At 32.4% G+C, this 18,405-nt stretch overlaps 1 protein-coding gene across 1 annotated transcript; it reads left to right on the top strand.

Annotated features, from left to right (window-relative positions):
- Window positions 1–742: 742 nt before the first annotated feature.
- LOC126742579 (queuosine salvage protein) lies at window positions 743–15,071 on the top strand. The gene is made up of 2 exons (XM_050449309.1): window positions 743–1,191; window positions 14,279–15,071. Exons 1-2 carry the CDS (start codon window positions 945–947, stop codon window positions 15,022–15,024), a joined length of 993 nt encoding a protein of 330 aa, XP_050305266.1. The 5' UTR covers window positions 743–944; the 3' UTR covers window positions 15,025–15,071.
- Window positions 15,072–18,405: the final 3,334 nt, after the last annotated feature.

Genomic DNA, 18,405 nt, shown 5'->3' with positions numbered 1-18,405 from the left:
TGTCCAATTAGAACTTACGTTATTACGACTAGCTGGATTATTACTAAGATGCCTAAAAAGTATATCTGAGAAGGTTTCATTAATTTTATTTAAGCAGAACTTACATAGCCTTTATAACGTAATACAGTGTGTAGTCTCAGTTAAGATTCTTTTAGAAATTTTACCCAGGAATTTGTGTATGTTGTTAGAAGCAGTTAAGTTTTACCCCTCTGAACTGCCCAACAATACAATTCTTTGCGCTCTTTGGTGTACTTTTTTTTTGTTTTATTACACGACGGGAAATGCATTTACGCACGAACTGGGACGCACAAGGCCCTCCAGAATAGTGTGGGGATCGGTGACGCCACTACCCCATAAACAATTCAATAATTTTTTACCAAAAAAACTTTCGTCTATCGAGGTTTGCAACGATCTAAAATCAGTTTAGATATTTATTATCTTTTATAGAAAGTTTTATCCAAATCCTTTAGAAATTTTGTAGAGGTTTGAGACCATCGTAAGTCGATTTAGGTATTCATTGTTAATATCTGGACTAAATATTATTAAAATCCCTTGGGAATTTCAGGAGATACGGGCATTATATTAATTAAATAACAGGGACCGCGGACTATAAATTGGTCGCTGGCAACCGACATATGCTGCGTTCTCGACTCTGGTTGCTGGATATCGATCGGACGCTAGCTTCACACACATCTCTGACACATCTCTGATTTGTACGTGCTTAGTTTGTATTATGAATTAAATGAATAAGGGAATGGGTCAATTGGTCAAAGTTGAGCTGAGCAGAATTCATGTTTTTAAACAGCTACATTAAAAGTAAATAAAAAAAATAAAAACATTTCGTAATTTGGAAATACTTTTTGCTGCTTATCTATTTGATTTTAAGAAAACTTACAAAACTACCCATTGCTCAAATATTATAATTTGAGAATACAAGCAAAAATATGGCTCTATCACCAAAAGAATCTGGAAAGTACATAGCAGAAAACGCGGATTTCGTAAAGCTAAAACCAGAAAACGTTCATAAGTTGGGAGATATTCTTATTGAGGAAATCAAGTCTGGGAACTTAAAACCAGACAACTTTAGTCAGACTGAAGTTCATCCAAAACCAGAAGATCCTTATGTACTTGACTGGCTGTTTGTTGTTGACACTTTAAATTTTTGTTTTTGGCATATTGAGAAGGAAGAAGGTATGTATTAGATATAGGTATGCAAAGAAAGTTTAGAGATCAATCAAAGAATGAATCATAATATAACCTTATTGTGAAAAATATACATATATTATGTCTGAAAGCTTTTTGAAGTGAAAACTTGAAAAGATTATAAATAATAAAATATTATTAATCTAGATTATATCATATAGGTACCTAAAAACTCACAAGAACTAAACCCCACTTAATAAGCCGTGATTAAAAATAATACCTACTCCTTTAGAACATGATGTACGCTACTTATATTTTTTTATTTTTTTTTTGAGCCTAATAAAGCAATTTCTGATTATCATATTGCAAGAGAAGGTGGTTAATCTTTTTTTTTTCATATAAAATGGACTTTACAATGTGATGAATAATTGTTATGTAATGTGTCTCTGTGTCAGTGTAACATACATACTAGAAAGAACATTATTTGAACAAAATGTCCAAGGTGTCACTAAAAAGCTCTGCCAGCAGCATTTATGATGATAAAAGATACTTTAAAATAGATAACATTGACAGCAATTATATCTTTAACAAATTTTCTTCACTAATATATTGTTTGTCAATTTTTACTTAAATCATATTAAGAGGATACTAGAATCATCATTGAAGAATTCCCCAAATATATAAAATACATAATTTTTTTTTAGTGAAGCCTAAGACATGTTGACACACCATTAAAAAACTTAACCCTTATAGTAGGACACTGTTAAAACCTAAAAGTTGTTAACAAAGTTACGAAAAGAGAAATAAGTAACAGTAGTGGATGGATTTGGAGAGTAGTTATTTGAAGTGAGTTTTCTAGATCTAAATAATTTATGTTGTCAACCCTCTGCTGTATAAAGCCCAATATTTGTAAAGATTTAGAGATGATTGATTCTAAAATTATTAGGACTCTGCCTCCTCTAGTGAGTGTACTGTTGCTAGAGGTTCTATCTTTGCTGTATATATTATTGTCAACCACTTGTAGTTCTGCATTATCTATGTCACTTATCAACCTAGTTTCAATGAAGACTAGGATGTTGTATTGATGGTATGAGGCATTTTCAAAAAGAAATTGAAGCTTTGTATGAAGGTTTCTGACATTCTGGTAATATACCAACAAAGATAAGCTCATTGGTCGAGTTTGCTGAATTAATTTTTTTAGTTTTTTTTTTAACAAGCTTAGGAACCCCATTCACATACTTCGGGATAATATTGAACTCTCCATTTTGCTATCTCTCTTTAAGCTCATTCTTTAATGTGTTTACCTTAGTATGCTGTTGTCTTGTTCATCACCATCTATAAATATTTTTAGACTTCTGTTTATTTGTCTTTTGCTCCTTAATGCCCTCAGAACAGTTTCACCTGAGTCCAGGGTAAGCCGTAGGGACTAGTGGCCATTTTTGTTTCTTTTCCCTATTCTCAAAGCGCTGATAACATTTATGGATGAACCGATTAGATCAGTTAAAAAGGTTTTTGCTTTAGGTAGATCTCCTCCCTCATTGTCCTGAGGGAAGTTAAATAACATCAGATTACAAGATCTTTTTTGCTGCTCTGAGACCTCTTGAAGGACCCTGCCATGAACAACTGCTGAGCTGTATCCTGTTTCCCCATTTTCAGTATTTATGGGAGTCTTAGATGTGGTTTGTTTAATTTCGTTAAGATCCTTTTTATTGTCATCAAACATAATATGGAAGCTCATTTTTAAACTGTGTAGTTCATCACTTACATCACAAATTTGATTTTTAAAGTTGCTCATTTTCTCAGTACTGGCAATTTTGACTTCGCTTAAAGTGTTTTCCAGGGCACAGACCCATTTCTTCAGCCTCAAAGCATTCTTAATTCCAGGAATGCAGTTTAGGCAAAAATATGGCATATTTCAAACAGACAACACCAAATCTTATCTCAGTAGAAGATTCCACTGTGTGCCCTGCAAAGGAACTTTTTCAAAAGTCACATGGGGAGCCAAACATGTCTCCTGCATTTCTTGGTCCTTAAAAATACAGTTTCTTGAACACGTGAAACACGCGATCAACACTTTAAAAATGCAAACACTTTAAAGACTAATTCAAAGCAACAGGAACAAAATTCAGAATCATTCAAAGAAAATCAGTCAAAGAAAATTAAAACTGGTTTTCAAGCATTCATCAAAGGAATAAAAGGCACCATTTATAAGATATAATTTAATTTCCCTAAAAAATATCTTGGCTTCAAGATTTCTTATATCGCCCGGAATAACATTAAAGAAATTGGACACAATAGCAGTCAGACCCTTGTCTGGTTTTAGAGAGCCTGTGATAATGTTTCTACTAGGCTTGTTGTAATATTGTACATCTGAATAAGTTCTAAACTGTGAGATGTTATTAATAATGTAAGTTAAACATTCATAGATATAGATGCAAGAAAATGTAAGTATATTAAGGTCTCTGAAGTAATGCCTTCAACAATCCCTATACTCATATACATCTCCATTGAAGCTTAAAGATTTCCTGTGCATGGCTAGAATGGTCCAAGTTCATTACTGCATAGCATGTATTTGCAGAAAAGGAACCATAGCACGTAGACAAAATAGTGGACAAAGATATAATAGCCCTTAAGTATCTATCACGAAAATTATTCTACTTAGGCTGTCTGTTAGGTGATATACATATTAATTTAGCATCTAACATTTTAAGACCACACCTGGTATATCAAGTGAATTTCTTTTTAAGCTAAAGTATAACTTGTTTGTCTTTGATTCATTTAGGGAAAGTCTATTCACTAAAAACTATTCATGAATATTTTTATTCACCTATCATGTCTGAGCAGAGTATCTAATAACATTGGTATCATCTATACATAGTATCATCTGCAAAAAGGATAGGTTTTAAATGTTAAACATTAGGAAGATCATTAATGTACATGAGGAATAGCAGAGGACCTGATGATATTTGGTATGAGTCTATCTATTGCCAATGTTGTTGATTTGTTATTTCTAAAACGAAATTGAGTGTCTAAAAATAGATTGTTTCTTTCAAAATAGATAATTAATTTATCCTTTAAAATTGATTCAAAAATTTTAGAAACTATAAGCAGAAAAGAAATTGGGTGATAATTTGTTATTTTATTCCGAGATCCCACTACTCTTAAATATAAGAATCAATTACTCTCTTTAGAGTATATGTGAAAAAATACCGGCAGAAATATACTAGTTTAAAAAAAAAAACATTATGACTAAAAGTGTCTGGAGTAAAATTCATCCAATGTGTAAAAAGCTTCACTTTGCAAAAATGTTTTTAATTTTATCCAAAGCTTAAGGTCACCTTCAGGATTTCTTAATCAAGTGTGAAGCTTCCTGCCGCCGTGTATAAAAGAGGCCTTTCTTCTCATTGCTTGAATTAGGAAGACAGAGAAAATGTTTTACGAAGATTGTACTCAGATGGAGAGTTAAGCTCATGTTTTTATTTTTGTGAACATTACAAGCTGTTTCCAGTATAAATCTGGAAAGCAAGATTAGGATGGAATTCCACAGAATAAGATCCTTGAAGCAAGAAGTATGAACTGGACACGGCACATAGAGCGAATTGTCTTCTTCTGTGAAAAAAACAATGTAATACAGATACTGGGAATAAACTCCCCAGAAGACAATGCCCTACTTAAGATAGAATTCAATGAGAGCATTGTAAACGATCTTGATCACAACAAAGTCAAGGCATAATCTTTGGATGACAATTTTTTTTGCAAGCAAAAGATGTGTTTTTTTTTTATTTAAAAAACTTTAAAACTTTATTAATCTTCACACCCAAAAATTTGGTTGCTGCAGATGTACTGATTATTATGCTAAGTAATTGTCTCTAGATTATCTTTAAAAGATAGGATTTTAGTTTTAGAGATGTTAAAAGCTGACTTGGCATCATGCCATAACTTAACAAGATTCAGCTCCCTGTCAATAGCAATTCTATTTCCTTCAGGGACGGTATCCTGCCAAAGTATATTGGTATCGTTGGCAAAAACAGAGACTTTCCAGACACAGGGACCAGCGGCAGCTGCCTTGTCTTGCCTTGAGGCAGAAGCCTCTGGTCCCTGCCAATGATCTCATGGACATGTAACACAAATAAAATGGTCCGACGGACAGAGCCCTGAGGCACACTGATATCAATGAGTAGCCTACTAGTGCTCCATGGAAAAGAAAAAGAAGAGTTTCTGCAGCAGAATTATGTGATTCACAAAAAAAAGCCTGGATAAGTCACAAAAAACCGCCGCCGCACATTAACTAGAATTAAACTTCAAGTAGAGGCTCTCCAACAGATTAATAAGGTTCGCCAGAAGTTTTGCTTTTACCTAAGAAATTGGATGCGTCAGGAAAAGAAAAGTGGCATGTTGCTATCGATTACCGGAAATATAATGAATGAATCGTAGAAGACAAATACCCTTAAGTGGACAATTAGCTATAACAGAAACCCGTTTTAAAAGAATGATGAAAGTTTACATCAAGGATTTTTTAAATTTTTACAGGTTAAAACCCTACTCTGAATAAATGTTCTTCTTTTTAGGTTTTGTGGCCTGTTCCCATGACCTTATCCCTATAAATAACACAACTACAGTTCCATTATAATAATAATATTAATAATAATAATAATAATAATAATAATAATTATTTTATAAATAAAAACGAAATAAACTAACAACTAATAAATTAAACTAAACTAACTACTAGATTTAATGTACATACATTATATCTAAGTAATTGATGATTTGGTACAGATTAAAACAATACAATAATTAAATAAGGGAGAATATACTAGCCATTCAATTACAATTTATAAACAAGAAAAATTAAAAATAAATAAAACTTCTAGCTCTAATATACATGTTACTGATTATCTATATATAATTGCCTTTTGTTTTAAATCTATAAATGGAATTCGAAGTATCAGTTATATCGTATGATAGCACATTAATGATATGACAAATATTATAACATAATGATTTTTTGAAAAATTGATTTTTGTGTTTAGGAATAGTTAAAGTTTTAATTCTTAAATTTAAGTGGTGAATGTCTGTCCGAAATGTAATTTTGTTGTATAGGTAGGGAGGACTGCGGTGTTTAATAATTTTATAAAATAGCATACTGGAATGTATCTTAAGTCTATTAAACATATTAAGCCACTTAAGATCATTAAGCTTATGTGATACATGACCTCGCCTATTAATACCATAAATAAAACGAATACAAGAGTTTTGCATTTCTTGAACTTCACAGAAGTCTTGACCATCCAGACAAGGTCGATAAACCACATGACAATAATTAAAATTTGACAACACAAGAGAGTCGCATAGCTCACGTTTAATATTCAGATCTAAGTAATGTCTATGAGAGTACATGGTTTTTAGAGTACAAAGACTTTTTAAGATTATTTCATATGTGACCACTAAACGTTAGCTGTAAATCAAATGTTAAACCCCCGCTCTTGGTATTCTCCACTTCTTAAAGTGTTTTATGTCCAACAAAATAAAGAAAATTCTTCATAAATAGTCTTTATTCTAAAGAGAATAACTACACATTTTTTAGGGTTTAATTTTAACACATGTTTACTAGAAAGTTTAAGAAGCATCAAGATCAGAATTTATATAGTTCAAAGCAGTTAAATAATCAGAGGGTATCAAGGAGTGATACAACTGCATATCATCTGCATAGAAATGATACAGTGTTCAAGATATTGAGGAAAGCATGTTGTATAAATAGTAGTGGCCCCCTACTAAATAGTAAGGTTATTATATCAATTGATTTGATCAGCTCTCTTAAACAAATCTCTCAAGCAAAAAATAAAAATACATCTACCTTCACCACTCAACTTGTCTAATATTGCTCAATATCTTAATATAATCGAATTAGAAGCAAACCAATTTGACTCGAAAATGGTTTTCATTCTTAAACCTCCTTATATAAATAAATCAAATAAATAAAAGAACCTTTATTTTATTTTCGGCGAATGGCAGCAATGCTGTTAACTTAACCCAGTACAAAGAACTACCACAACTTCTTAATTAAATCTTTCACAAAAAAAGTCAAAAAAAGGGATACAAAAACTCCACTATAAAAGCAAAATACAAAAACAACTGTACAGAATCGTATAGCGCATAGACAATAAAATTTACAAATAATTTAAAATTAAAAAAATAATTTTTGGAACATTCAATTACTAAAAATATTTTTAGTAATTGAATTTTAAAGTTCAATTGAATATCTACACTAAGAAAAATAAAATACAATATCTAAAAAATGATAATAAAATACCAGATGAAACAAAATCACTAAAAAGCTACTGCATGTACTATTCTATTTATTGTTGGCTTTCAAGCAATGCCAATGTTCAGTGCCGATGATATGAAACTGTACTTACAAATTTCAAATTTATCTGATTGCCATAAAATTCAGGATAATCTTAATTCATTGTACAAGTGGTCACTATCTAATGGCTTTCATCTCAATAAAGATAAATGTTTTGTTATCTCCTTTACTAAATTCAAAACTGTTATTGCTTTTGACTATCATATTAATACAACGGTTGTTTTGAGGATGATGATTTTGAGGATGATATAAATTAGGGATTTGGGTGTACTATTTGACAACTCTTTGACATTTATTCGCCACATTAATAATCTAGTAAATAAAGCCTCTCGCGTTCTTGGTTTTATTACAAGGAATTCTCGTTATTTTTCTATCTCTGCATTTAGAGTTCGGTATATTATTCTTGTTCGCAGTATTTTATCTCACTCTTCTGTAGTATGGTCCCCCTATTATTTAAACCACATTCGTAGCCTTGAAAGAGTTTAAAATAGGTTTCTCAGAACTTGTGCTTGGAGGCTAAATTTCCCAACTTTCAACAGATCAGGATGATAACTATTTTTAAATAGTTTGAACAAGAAACAGCAGTAGTTAAGTTTTTCCCTATTCTGCACATTGAACCATTTTAAATCTCTTAGCTACGTTACATGATACTGTCTTTTTAAACCTTAAATAAAGCGAATGCAAGAGTTCTGTATTTTTTGTATTTATACCTACTGGAAGCATCAAGACATGGGCCATAAACAAAATTGGAGTACTTACAATGTGACAAAATAAGAGCTGCACGAAACTGTTATTTTGTCAACTTATTTTGTTAATTTTTAACGTAACCTCTAATAGATCCTTACTCTTATACAAGTTTCTTAGGGACGTGTATGACCTTAAACTACTTTACATACCTGTGCCTTGAATCTCAAATTTGTATCAAAAACAACACCCAAGTTTTTTTTTCATTCGAGACCATAATGCCAAGGGTGCAATGTAAATCACAGCAGATTTTTTAGGGTTTAATTTTGAACCACTTACCGTTCAATAATGGTGTACTGCATTTAAACTTCGACCGAATGATTCCATTGCTGCATTAACATTATTCTTATTAAAGTGATTATAAATTCGTGTATTATTATACTATTGACCTGGGCGAAGTCTAAAAAACAAAGGGCCCAAAATGAGTCCCTGAGGGACGCCCCTGCTTAATTCGGCTGGTTCAGAGTACACGCTATCAACCCTTGTTATCTAAGACTGATTTGAAAGATAATTACTACAAAAGCGTATACCTTTGGTAAGAACCCGAATGGAAGAACTTTGGTAAAAGTACATATGTATACTATATATATACCGGGTGGTGCGTCGCCGAGCGGAAGATAGAAAATCCCATGTAAATTTTAAAGGGGCAATTATTGGCTTCCCTGTACATTTTACAGAAAAAATGTAAGATAACTTTTTAAAGAGGCCAATCTGGCAAACCCTCGTGCCAAGTTTCAAAAAATTTTAATAAGCGAATCTTGAATTATTCAATTAAATGTAATTGCAAAATTACCAAATTTTCGGTTCAGGTAAAACCAGACACCAGCCACCAGCAAACAATTTGTTATACGGCTTTGTCAAATCTGACGTACAGCCGAATACACTAAAATTTTTTTTTTCGTTTTATCAATCTCGCAACCATACATTCAAAGTAAGACATGTTAACATTACTTTTTTATCTAAACTTTTATTTAATATAAAGATTAAGAAACCAATAACAATTATTATTATCGATTATTAAAAGAATAATTTTATCATACTTAGAATTTAATTAAACCAATAGCAGTATCTGAAATATTTTCAATTTTTTTTCTCATCATTTTCAACCATTAAACCTATTGTTAGTAAATTCGAGTCTAAAGGCATTGCAATAAATAATTGTAAATGTTTAACTCGATTAAGATCGAAAATAGATCTGAAAAAAGAGAGAACAGGACTCTTAATATTTTACTAAGTGTGGAAAAATAAAATAAAATACAATAACTTCTTTAAAAATAATAGAGAATTACATAAAAACATCAATTAATCAAATGTTCAAACAACCCCATATTAACAGCTAAACAATATCCTAACCGATCATAAAATTCATTTCTAACGTTACTAAATTGATATTGGGAAATTTTATTACCTTCTAACGAAATAGCGTTTTGTAACTTGTTTAGATTCTCAAATTTTATACTTTTTAAATGACCCTACAAAAAGAAGTCATTCGGTGAAAGATTAGGTGACCTGGCTGGCCAAAGTAACCGGTACCGTGGACCAATAATATTGCCATTAAAAGCATTTTCCTGAACAACTTCTTCCAAGGCAGGTCCAATTTGATTTTGAAATAAGTCCAAATAGGTTTCAGCTGTTAGGTTATAGTCCATAAAAAAGGGTCCATTGCTATGGTGTCCGATAATTCCCACGAATACATTTGTTTTTTGGGGATATTGTGGCCGAGTATGAACAAAGCGATGTTCATTTTCTTGGCTCCAATACCGGCAATTCTGAACATTTGGTTCATTGTTGAGGGTAAATGTACATTCATCGGTAAAACAAATATTTCTTATAAAATTCCTATGATTATTTCCTCTTTCTATCATTTCAAAACAAAATGCCATTCTTCGCTCTTCATCTCCTTCCTGCAACTCTTGATGTTTTTCGAATTTATACGAATAATATTTGTGTTTTTTTAAAGTGCGCAATACCGTTGTATGATGTTTATTTACCTCTTGCCCAAGAACCCTCGTACTAACCATCTTGTTTTCCTCCACACTCAGTAGAATATTAAGATTCTCTCTTTCTTCGGCTCTATTTTCGATATCCTGAGTTGAACATTTACAAATTACATACGTTAAATAGTTGAAATGGACGGAGTGGGCTTGGTGGGGAAATACACTGAAAACATTTCAGATACTGCTCTAAAACTTTCCCGCATAATGCTACTTAATTATGGCTATTTTTTCGTCGATTGAATAATGCATACTTGTTTTCAAATATCGACTGTCACTGATTTATTGACACTTTTCCTCTCGTCAGTGACAATATTCATTTTACTGGTGCCCGTTTGGTTTTACCTGAACCGAAAATTAGCTAATTTTGCAATTTTATTTAATTGAATAATTCAAGATTCGCATATTAAAATTTTTTGAAACTTTGCACAAGGGTTTGCCAGATTGGTCTCTTCAAAAAGTTATCTTAAGTATGTTATGTAAGTATAATATATTATAACTGAAGAAAACTGTGAAAATCTAGGCTGAAGTAAGAAAAACTGCCTGAACACACTACTTCATCCAAATGATAGAGATGCTATCTGTGAAGGTCAACTTTTAAAATGGAAGTTCCATTTACTACCAGAATCGTGCTAAGTTAATGCTCTAGCAAAAGGTTTTAACGTTAAGAAAATAGACCAAAACTTATGGTCGGTTCACTGTCAAACCCACTACCAATGACTAATAAATATATATGAAGACACATCTAAATCGTATCAGCATCGTACAATGTAAACAGCATCCTGCAACTTCAATCTACTTCTACAGCCTTTATTGGTAGAACCAGAGTACAAGCAAAATATGTTGTCTAAGGCTATTAAAATATCAGCAACAAAAACCAACCTGCACTTATTCTATACAAAATTTTGTGACCACCCACCGACTAAGGACCATATCCAGGATCTTAAAGCTAAGTATGATTGATATAGTCGTCTTCGCTCTTATCGTGCGGGTTCAAAGGTCACCACGTAATATGAATCAAATGGAAAAATCAGTGGCTGCCAAAATGTTATTTCCTTAAGAGTTTGATAATACATTGAACGCCGTCATGTGACATATTAAAGCCGCGTATACACCTTAGATCATAATTATTAACTGACGTGATGCCTTTAACGCCGTAAAAATGTCTGCGGAATACTACTTATCCGAGATTCGACATGTAAAACATACGTTGGTTATTTCCTTTCATGACGTGAAAAAGCCCATAAGTACAAAGAACGTTGGGTATACGCCTCATCCGTATTTGCCTAGAATCCCTGATATTCTGCTAAGTTGCCAGACATAATATTTACTTTTCTTTTTTGAAAAATTATCCGAAATAGACGGAATTCTCAATAACAATTTTTTTTTACGCAATAATATCTAAATCTAAGCATTTTATATTTTTTTATGAGAGCAAAAATGCCTCCCTAGCCTTTCATTAAAATTGTACACATTTCAGGTAAAAATGGCTAAATTTTTGAGAAATTAGTATACGATTTAGCATGACCGTTATGCATAACATACTAATTTGTCGATTTCAGGGCACAGCGTCTAATTTTTAAGGATTATTTGATCTTGTCTTCTTCTTTGTTTATGGGTGATTGTGTTTTTTTTGTAATAATTATTGGGAAACTATACATTTTGGTATAATGACAAACAATTAATTTGTATTGTGTGTGATACAGTGCAGTCAGAGACCAGAAAACTACTTTCTTTGTTTAAAGGCAAGTTCATGTTACAATCTCACTTTTAAAATGACATTTTAATTTTATGATTTATTATTTGTCGTTCGACCCAATCTATACGTTGATGCACAGAAAATTTAAAAAAATTGTGTTATATTTTCTTTTATATCAGTTAAAAGTCAAAAAAAGATGAAAAATAACTAAAAAAAAAACTGGTGAATGCGGCGGGCATTTCTATCTCCCAAGGCTTTCACCAATTTATTTACTTAGCTTTTTTTAAAAAGATAAATACGAGGGGAGCTACGACAGTTCTTTAAAATGTCGTTTTCTTATGAATATTTATTTATTTACACATTACAAGGCAAAAAAGATTGAAACTAACTATTAAAAAAATGGAGAATGCGCCGGGCATTCACGAATTTATTTACTTAGCTTTGTTTAAAAACAATTTTTTTTGTACTTTTTAATCATACCTAAATAATAAACGAAATGCAAAAAGAAAACTACTTATTTTAATAACGAAAAAGAAAATAAGGGATTGCTTAGAATTCTTCGTCATTTTCCGAATCTTCCTCAAACGGAGCAATCAATCAATGGTTCAACTTGGATATCGAGTACTTTTTCTCTCTTCCACCAGCTTCTAATAATGTTTTCTGTGTGATCCACTGATTGCCGCCAATACTCCTTTGTGATGTGATTCCATGCCTCATTCCAAACAGCTTTAACCTGATCAGATCTAAGCCCAGCACCCACATGCTTCTCATAATAAGATTTTGACCCTGTCCATATAAGCTCAATGGCATTAAACTGACAATGGTATGGTGGCAATCTTAAAACTTCATGGCCATATTCACGTACTATTTCGTCAACAGCATATATTTTTGGTCTTTTCAGCGATTTTGCAATTGAAAGAAGTTCGGATTTTAGCATATTCCAATAGTTCACATAGTCCAATTTCCAAAGTGCTGCATTGCTTTAAAACATCCCTCAGAAATGGCAGCGTTATATTTGTTTTTACTTTATATAGTTCATAAATCCTATCCCTTACTTCCATTTTTACATATTCACTTAAATCTTCAGTCTTCTTCCTTTTACACTTTTTTTCCTTCTTGGGAATAAGATTGTTCTTGTTTTCATATACAACCTTTTGCACCATTCTTAAACTAATTCCAAGCGCTTTAGCTACTTCTTCTTGTACATTCTTAGGCAACCCTTTATTTTCTTTTTCGTTCTCGAAGTAATTAATAACATTAAGTACCATTTTTTTGGCTGGAGGATTTAGAAATCCACAAAAAGCTTTTTCTTTTCCATAATTTGAAATTTAAATTATCTTGTGGCAAATAATGTCATCCGTCATTCGAAACGAGACAGGCATGTTTGTTATGAAAGTAATTGTTTTAGAACCACTGACATTTATTATTTTATCTTCTTTTGATACATTAACGCTGCATATATCTGTTTCGTTTATCTTCTTTTGATACATTAACGCTGCATATATCTGTTTCGTTTATCTGAGGCGTTGTAGTTAAAAAAGGTTGTCGCGCAAATTGAAATGAAACGTAACTACAAAAGTTTGTCGTTGATAATCCGATACACCCGCACGATAAGAGCGATTTTGACTATATAGACGATCTCAATATTGCTCAACATAAACTAAATTACTACTACGCTGGAAGATCATGCTTCGCGTTCTCACCAACATCGAGAATACACAACCGCAAGCTCCAAAGCTTTAGACACAGCGGCATCCTTTTCATAAGAAGACCTACCGTTCTCCCTGATTAGTCCCTCGGAGAAACCACAAACGAGTTGACTTTGCCTTAAAAAGTTATTGCAAGGCATCAGCTTCTGACTAAATTATGGAGCTGTTGAAATACAAAACCATCCATGTGTCTATTTCGCAACATAAAGAGCAGTGTTAAATATTGAAAACATCTAGTATTTACACTGATTAGCAAACCAGTGGCCTGATTCTTCCACCATGGGAATAGCTGACGCAGCTCATCATTGTCTATGCCCTATCCCTCCACCATGGGAATCGCTTATACCTATAGCTCTACTATTGTGTATAAATACAATAAACCATATAGTTTTAAGATAGTTCTTTCAAACTAGTTTAAGTTGTATAATTAACCAAATTCCATTTGAATTATGATTTTTAATTAATAGTTTTAATCCGAATTCTTGAGTTGATACATAATATATATTGATACATAAATATAAAAAAGATACTAATAATAAAAAATAAATACCTAAAAAATACAATATAAATTATTGCACTCATCTCTGTATGTATAGCATAACATTTCTCTCTTTATTTGTAGGCTGGAAAGTAGACGGATATTCTGGGTACTTCGCTTTGTGTGCTGCTATCAATCGTGCAATAAAAGAAAAAATTGACATTCTTGATCCAAAATTTTATTCCACAATAACAGAAAACCAACTTAAAAAAATCCTGCGTAGTGACACAAAGGTAGATGTGCCTTTACTTCCTGAGAGGGTAAAATGCTTACATGAAGTAGGAGCGGCGCTATTAGAAAATTTCGACGGTTCATTTGAAACAGTAGTCAAAAAAGCTGATAACAGTGCCAAAACTTTGCTCCATCTAATTGTGGATAACTTCAAGTGCTTTAGAGATGAAGCGGAATTTAAGGGAAAACGAGTATCTTTTTACAAAAGGGCTCAGATTCTTGTAGGTGACATATGGGCTTGCTTTAAAGGCCAAACAATGGGTTTCTTTAAAGACATAGATGATATAACTATGTTTGCCGACTATAGAGTTCCACAGCCTCTTGTTTGGTATGAAATCATGGAGTACAATGACGACTTAAATAATAAACTCAAAAGTAATACTTTGCTAAAAAATGGAAATCAGGAGGAGCAAGAAATTAGAGGATGCTCCATTCATGCTGTGGAACTACTTAAGGAGTATGTTAATAAAAAATTGGAAGATCAGAAAATTAATTCTATTCTGATTGATCATTTTTTGTGGGACTTTAGAAGAAAGCATGCAAAGGAGATTGAGGAAAGGGGAATTCCTTTTCACAAAGTGTTTTGTATTTATTATTAAAGCTGTAGAGTATAAAGATATTACTCAATAAAGAATATTTATTTTTATTGTTTCTGTCTTAGCATGTGTAATATGGGTATATGTATTCTTGTGATAAAAGAGAACAAATCAGTAAGCAAGGGTAATTTATTTAAGTTTCCTGTGTTGGCAGCACTAAATTATGTATGTAAACATGTATTTTTAAAATGTTAAACATCACTTTGCAATGAACAGGGTGTCCCATTTTGGGTACTTTTGCGAGGTATCTCTGTTATTTTTAAAGAAAAAGACTTGCGGTTTTCGCAACCCTGTACTACTTTTTCGTAAAACTAAAGATGCCGCCAACAAAATTTTCATAGCCCTTTTAGTTTTTAGGATACAGGGCATTTTTGAAAATTTTGCATTTTGGGACTCCCATCGTATCTCCGTTATCTTTAAAGTTTTTATAAAATTAAATATTCATTCTTATAGATTTTTTTCCGTAGAATCCAGTGGTGTGGATTTTTTTTTATTAAAAGTTTTTGAGTTATAACCCAAACTTATGTTTTTTTAAATGGAACACCCTGTATATTTATAGTTCATAATATTGGCCTTTTTTTTACCTTTTTAAAAATACAGTATTGACTTATTTTCAAAAATCTAAATTTAAATCTAAATTTAAATGATCAAATTCATAATTTAATGAGAGGCCATGGCTATTTATAACAAGAAACAAAAAAATGACAATTATATAAATAAATCTCAACTATCTTCGGGTTTTGATTGACATTTCTCTGTTTTTGATTGAGTTTATGCTCTAAAACCCATCTATTTTCGTTATTTGTGAGTCCAAAAAAAAATGGCAGCATTTGCAAATTACGAAAAATATGATATGCTTGTATGTTTCACACAAAGCAATGAAAATGCTTAAGAAGTTTCGGAACTATATTTCCATAGGTAAGTTAGAAGCCGTTATATGACTACCTATCAATTTCTAATGTTGTAATTTTATGCTTGGTAGATATCCAGAGAGACGGCAACCGTTTTTTGGTGTATTTGCTCGTTTAAAGGACAATTTACTTGAGCACGGATCTTCTGTTTAGCCGCGTCCTAAAGCATACAATAATAAAACCAGGCGCGCACATGCGATTTTTGGTCGCATGATTATTTAGTCGCAAAAATGAAACACAGTTTCTTTAATACAAATGCGCGCATATGCGACTAAATAATCGTCGCGATTAAAAAGATGCGACCAATTCTATTTTTCACGCGACGCTATTATCGCAAAGCAAAATAAGTCGCATGGAGAGAAATGAACGTGCACGCACCTGCGACTATTTAGTATCAATTCAGTGTTCAACGACTGTGCCACGCCAATTCATTGCATATTATCGTTCTTGATTGCCAGTTATAAAATGTATGACGAACTTTCCGCCAGGGATGACCGTTCAGATACTGTCCTGGACACAGAAAGAATAATTACCAAGGTGAAAAAAAGACCTGGTATTTACAACAAGCAATTGAAAGAGTATAGTGCCCGAAATTTGAAAGAAAAACTGTGGGGCGAAGTTTGTATGAATGTTATACGCATGGATGGAAATTTCTGCAACGGAGAAATAAAAGAAAGGTATTTTCATACTGTTTATATTTTTTAATTAATTCTTAACTGTTATAAAATGGTAAAATTTAAATTTTATCATATTGCCACGGTATTGAGCCTTGTGGGGATGTAAAGTAATTTGCAAAATAATCTCGAATTTTAAGACCACGCCTATTAGCCCGTGTCCCAATTGAATGATAGCTTTGCCTGGGAGAATCCTATAAGTCATGCTCAACCCGTATACCATCCTTTTTCCGCATGAAATTATGCAAAACACAACAGGCTTTGATAATATGGTGAGCAAATTCGATGACCACATTCATAGGCCGATGGAAAATTTGCCATTTGTTGGCTAAAATCCCAAATGTACATTCAACCATCTGACGAGCGCGAGTCAATCTGTAATTATATATATACTCGTTGTTTCATTGTTAGGTTTCTTCGAGAATAAGGCCGTAAAACATGTTCTGATAGTGAGAATGCCTCATCTTCTACAAGAACGTACGGCATAACTTGTCCACCTTCATCATGAGGTAGTGTTTGTGAATTTGGAACATTAAATTGCTTATTATGTAGTCTTTTGCCGAAATTAGAATTTCTGAATACATTAGAATCACTACCAGCACCATATGTAGTAGCTCCTGGTAGGTATTCGAAGTGTGAAAAATTGAAACTATTACTAGTGGCAAGATATCTGGAACAAAAATTGTATTAATAAAGTGATAATAATAATTACTTGCTGGTTCGAATTTAACAACGCTGGTATAAAAATATATGATACAGGGTGTTTAACGACGAGTTTTCATAGTTTATATTTGGGACACCCTGTAATATACATTAGCTTAAATATATGTATATATGGTTTTTGAGGATGCTCTTTCCTTCTAAAATATTTTGAATATGGCGCCACTTTTGCTTATACTAGAAATAGACCTCTACTCGCTTATTTTAAATAGAGCACCCAAAAAAAAATAAATATACATTTATTTTTTTTTAGATTCCACGCAAAATTTTAAGAACAATAATGTATCATATATATTTAAGCTAATATATACTACACGGTGTCCCAAATATAAATCGCGAAAACTTGTCGTGAGACACCCTGTATATTGCTTGGTTTCATATTGCAGGAAAAGAAATACAAAAAAGTGGAAGAATCTGAAGGATTGCTTTGCGAGGGAACTGGCAACTCATCGAAAGTGAAGAGTGGTGAACCTGCAAAAAAAAGAAAATATATATATTTCGATTTGTTATTATTTCTGCTTCCTTCCATGAATGATCGTCCCACAAGTAGTAACACTGCACCTTTAGAAAATTGCCTTCACAGGTACTTCCATTGCCAAATTTTCAGCCTCCGGGACACCTACAAACTATTTCGCAGTCACATGACTGTTCTACGAGAAGTTACTATTCGCAATTTTCAAATAGTTTACTATCCCCTACAACAGGTTCCTCCTCATGTGCCTATTCTATGGTATCATCACCTGCGCCCTCTGATTATAACAGTGATTTGTTTGACATGTCGAACCAATAACACAAAATTTATAAATTGAAAAAAAATTTGAGGATGATCCTTTAAGTCGCTATAAATTTTGTAAAATTGGCCTTTTACCAATCTTTGACTTGTTAGTGGATGCACCCAATATCGGTTTGTACGTCGTTTTTCGGCTTTATTTCGTAATATTAAAGCAACCACACAAGCAGTTTCAGTAAAATCCATAATGGTACTAAATGTAGTTACGACTAATTCATCGCAAATGCGCGCCCAAAAAATACAATTTTTTGGGCCCAAAAAATACATTTTTCCGCGATCACGATTTTTC

Source organism: Anthonomus grandis, chromosome 11 (assembly GCF_022605725.1).
Source record: "Anthonomus grandis grandis chromosome 11, icAntGran1.3, whole genome shotgun sequence".
Lineage (NCBI taxonomy): Eukaryota > Metazoa > Arthropoda > Insecta > Coleoptera > Curculionidae > Anthonomus > Anthonomus grandis.
The sequence above is the reverse complement of the archived record's forward strand: the minus strand, read 5'-3'. Positions and strand labels throughout refer to the sequence as shown.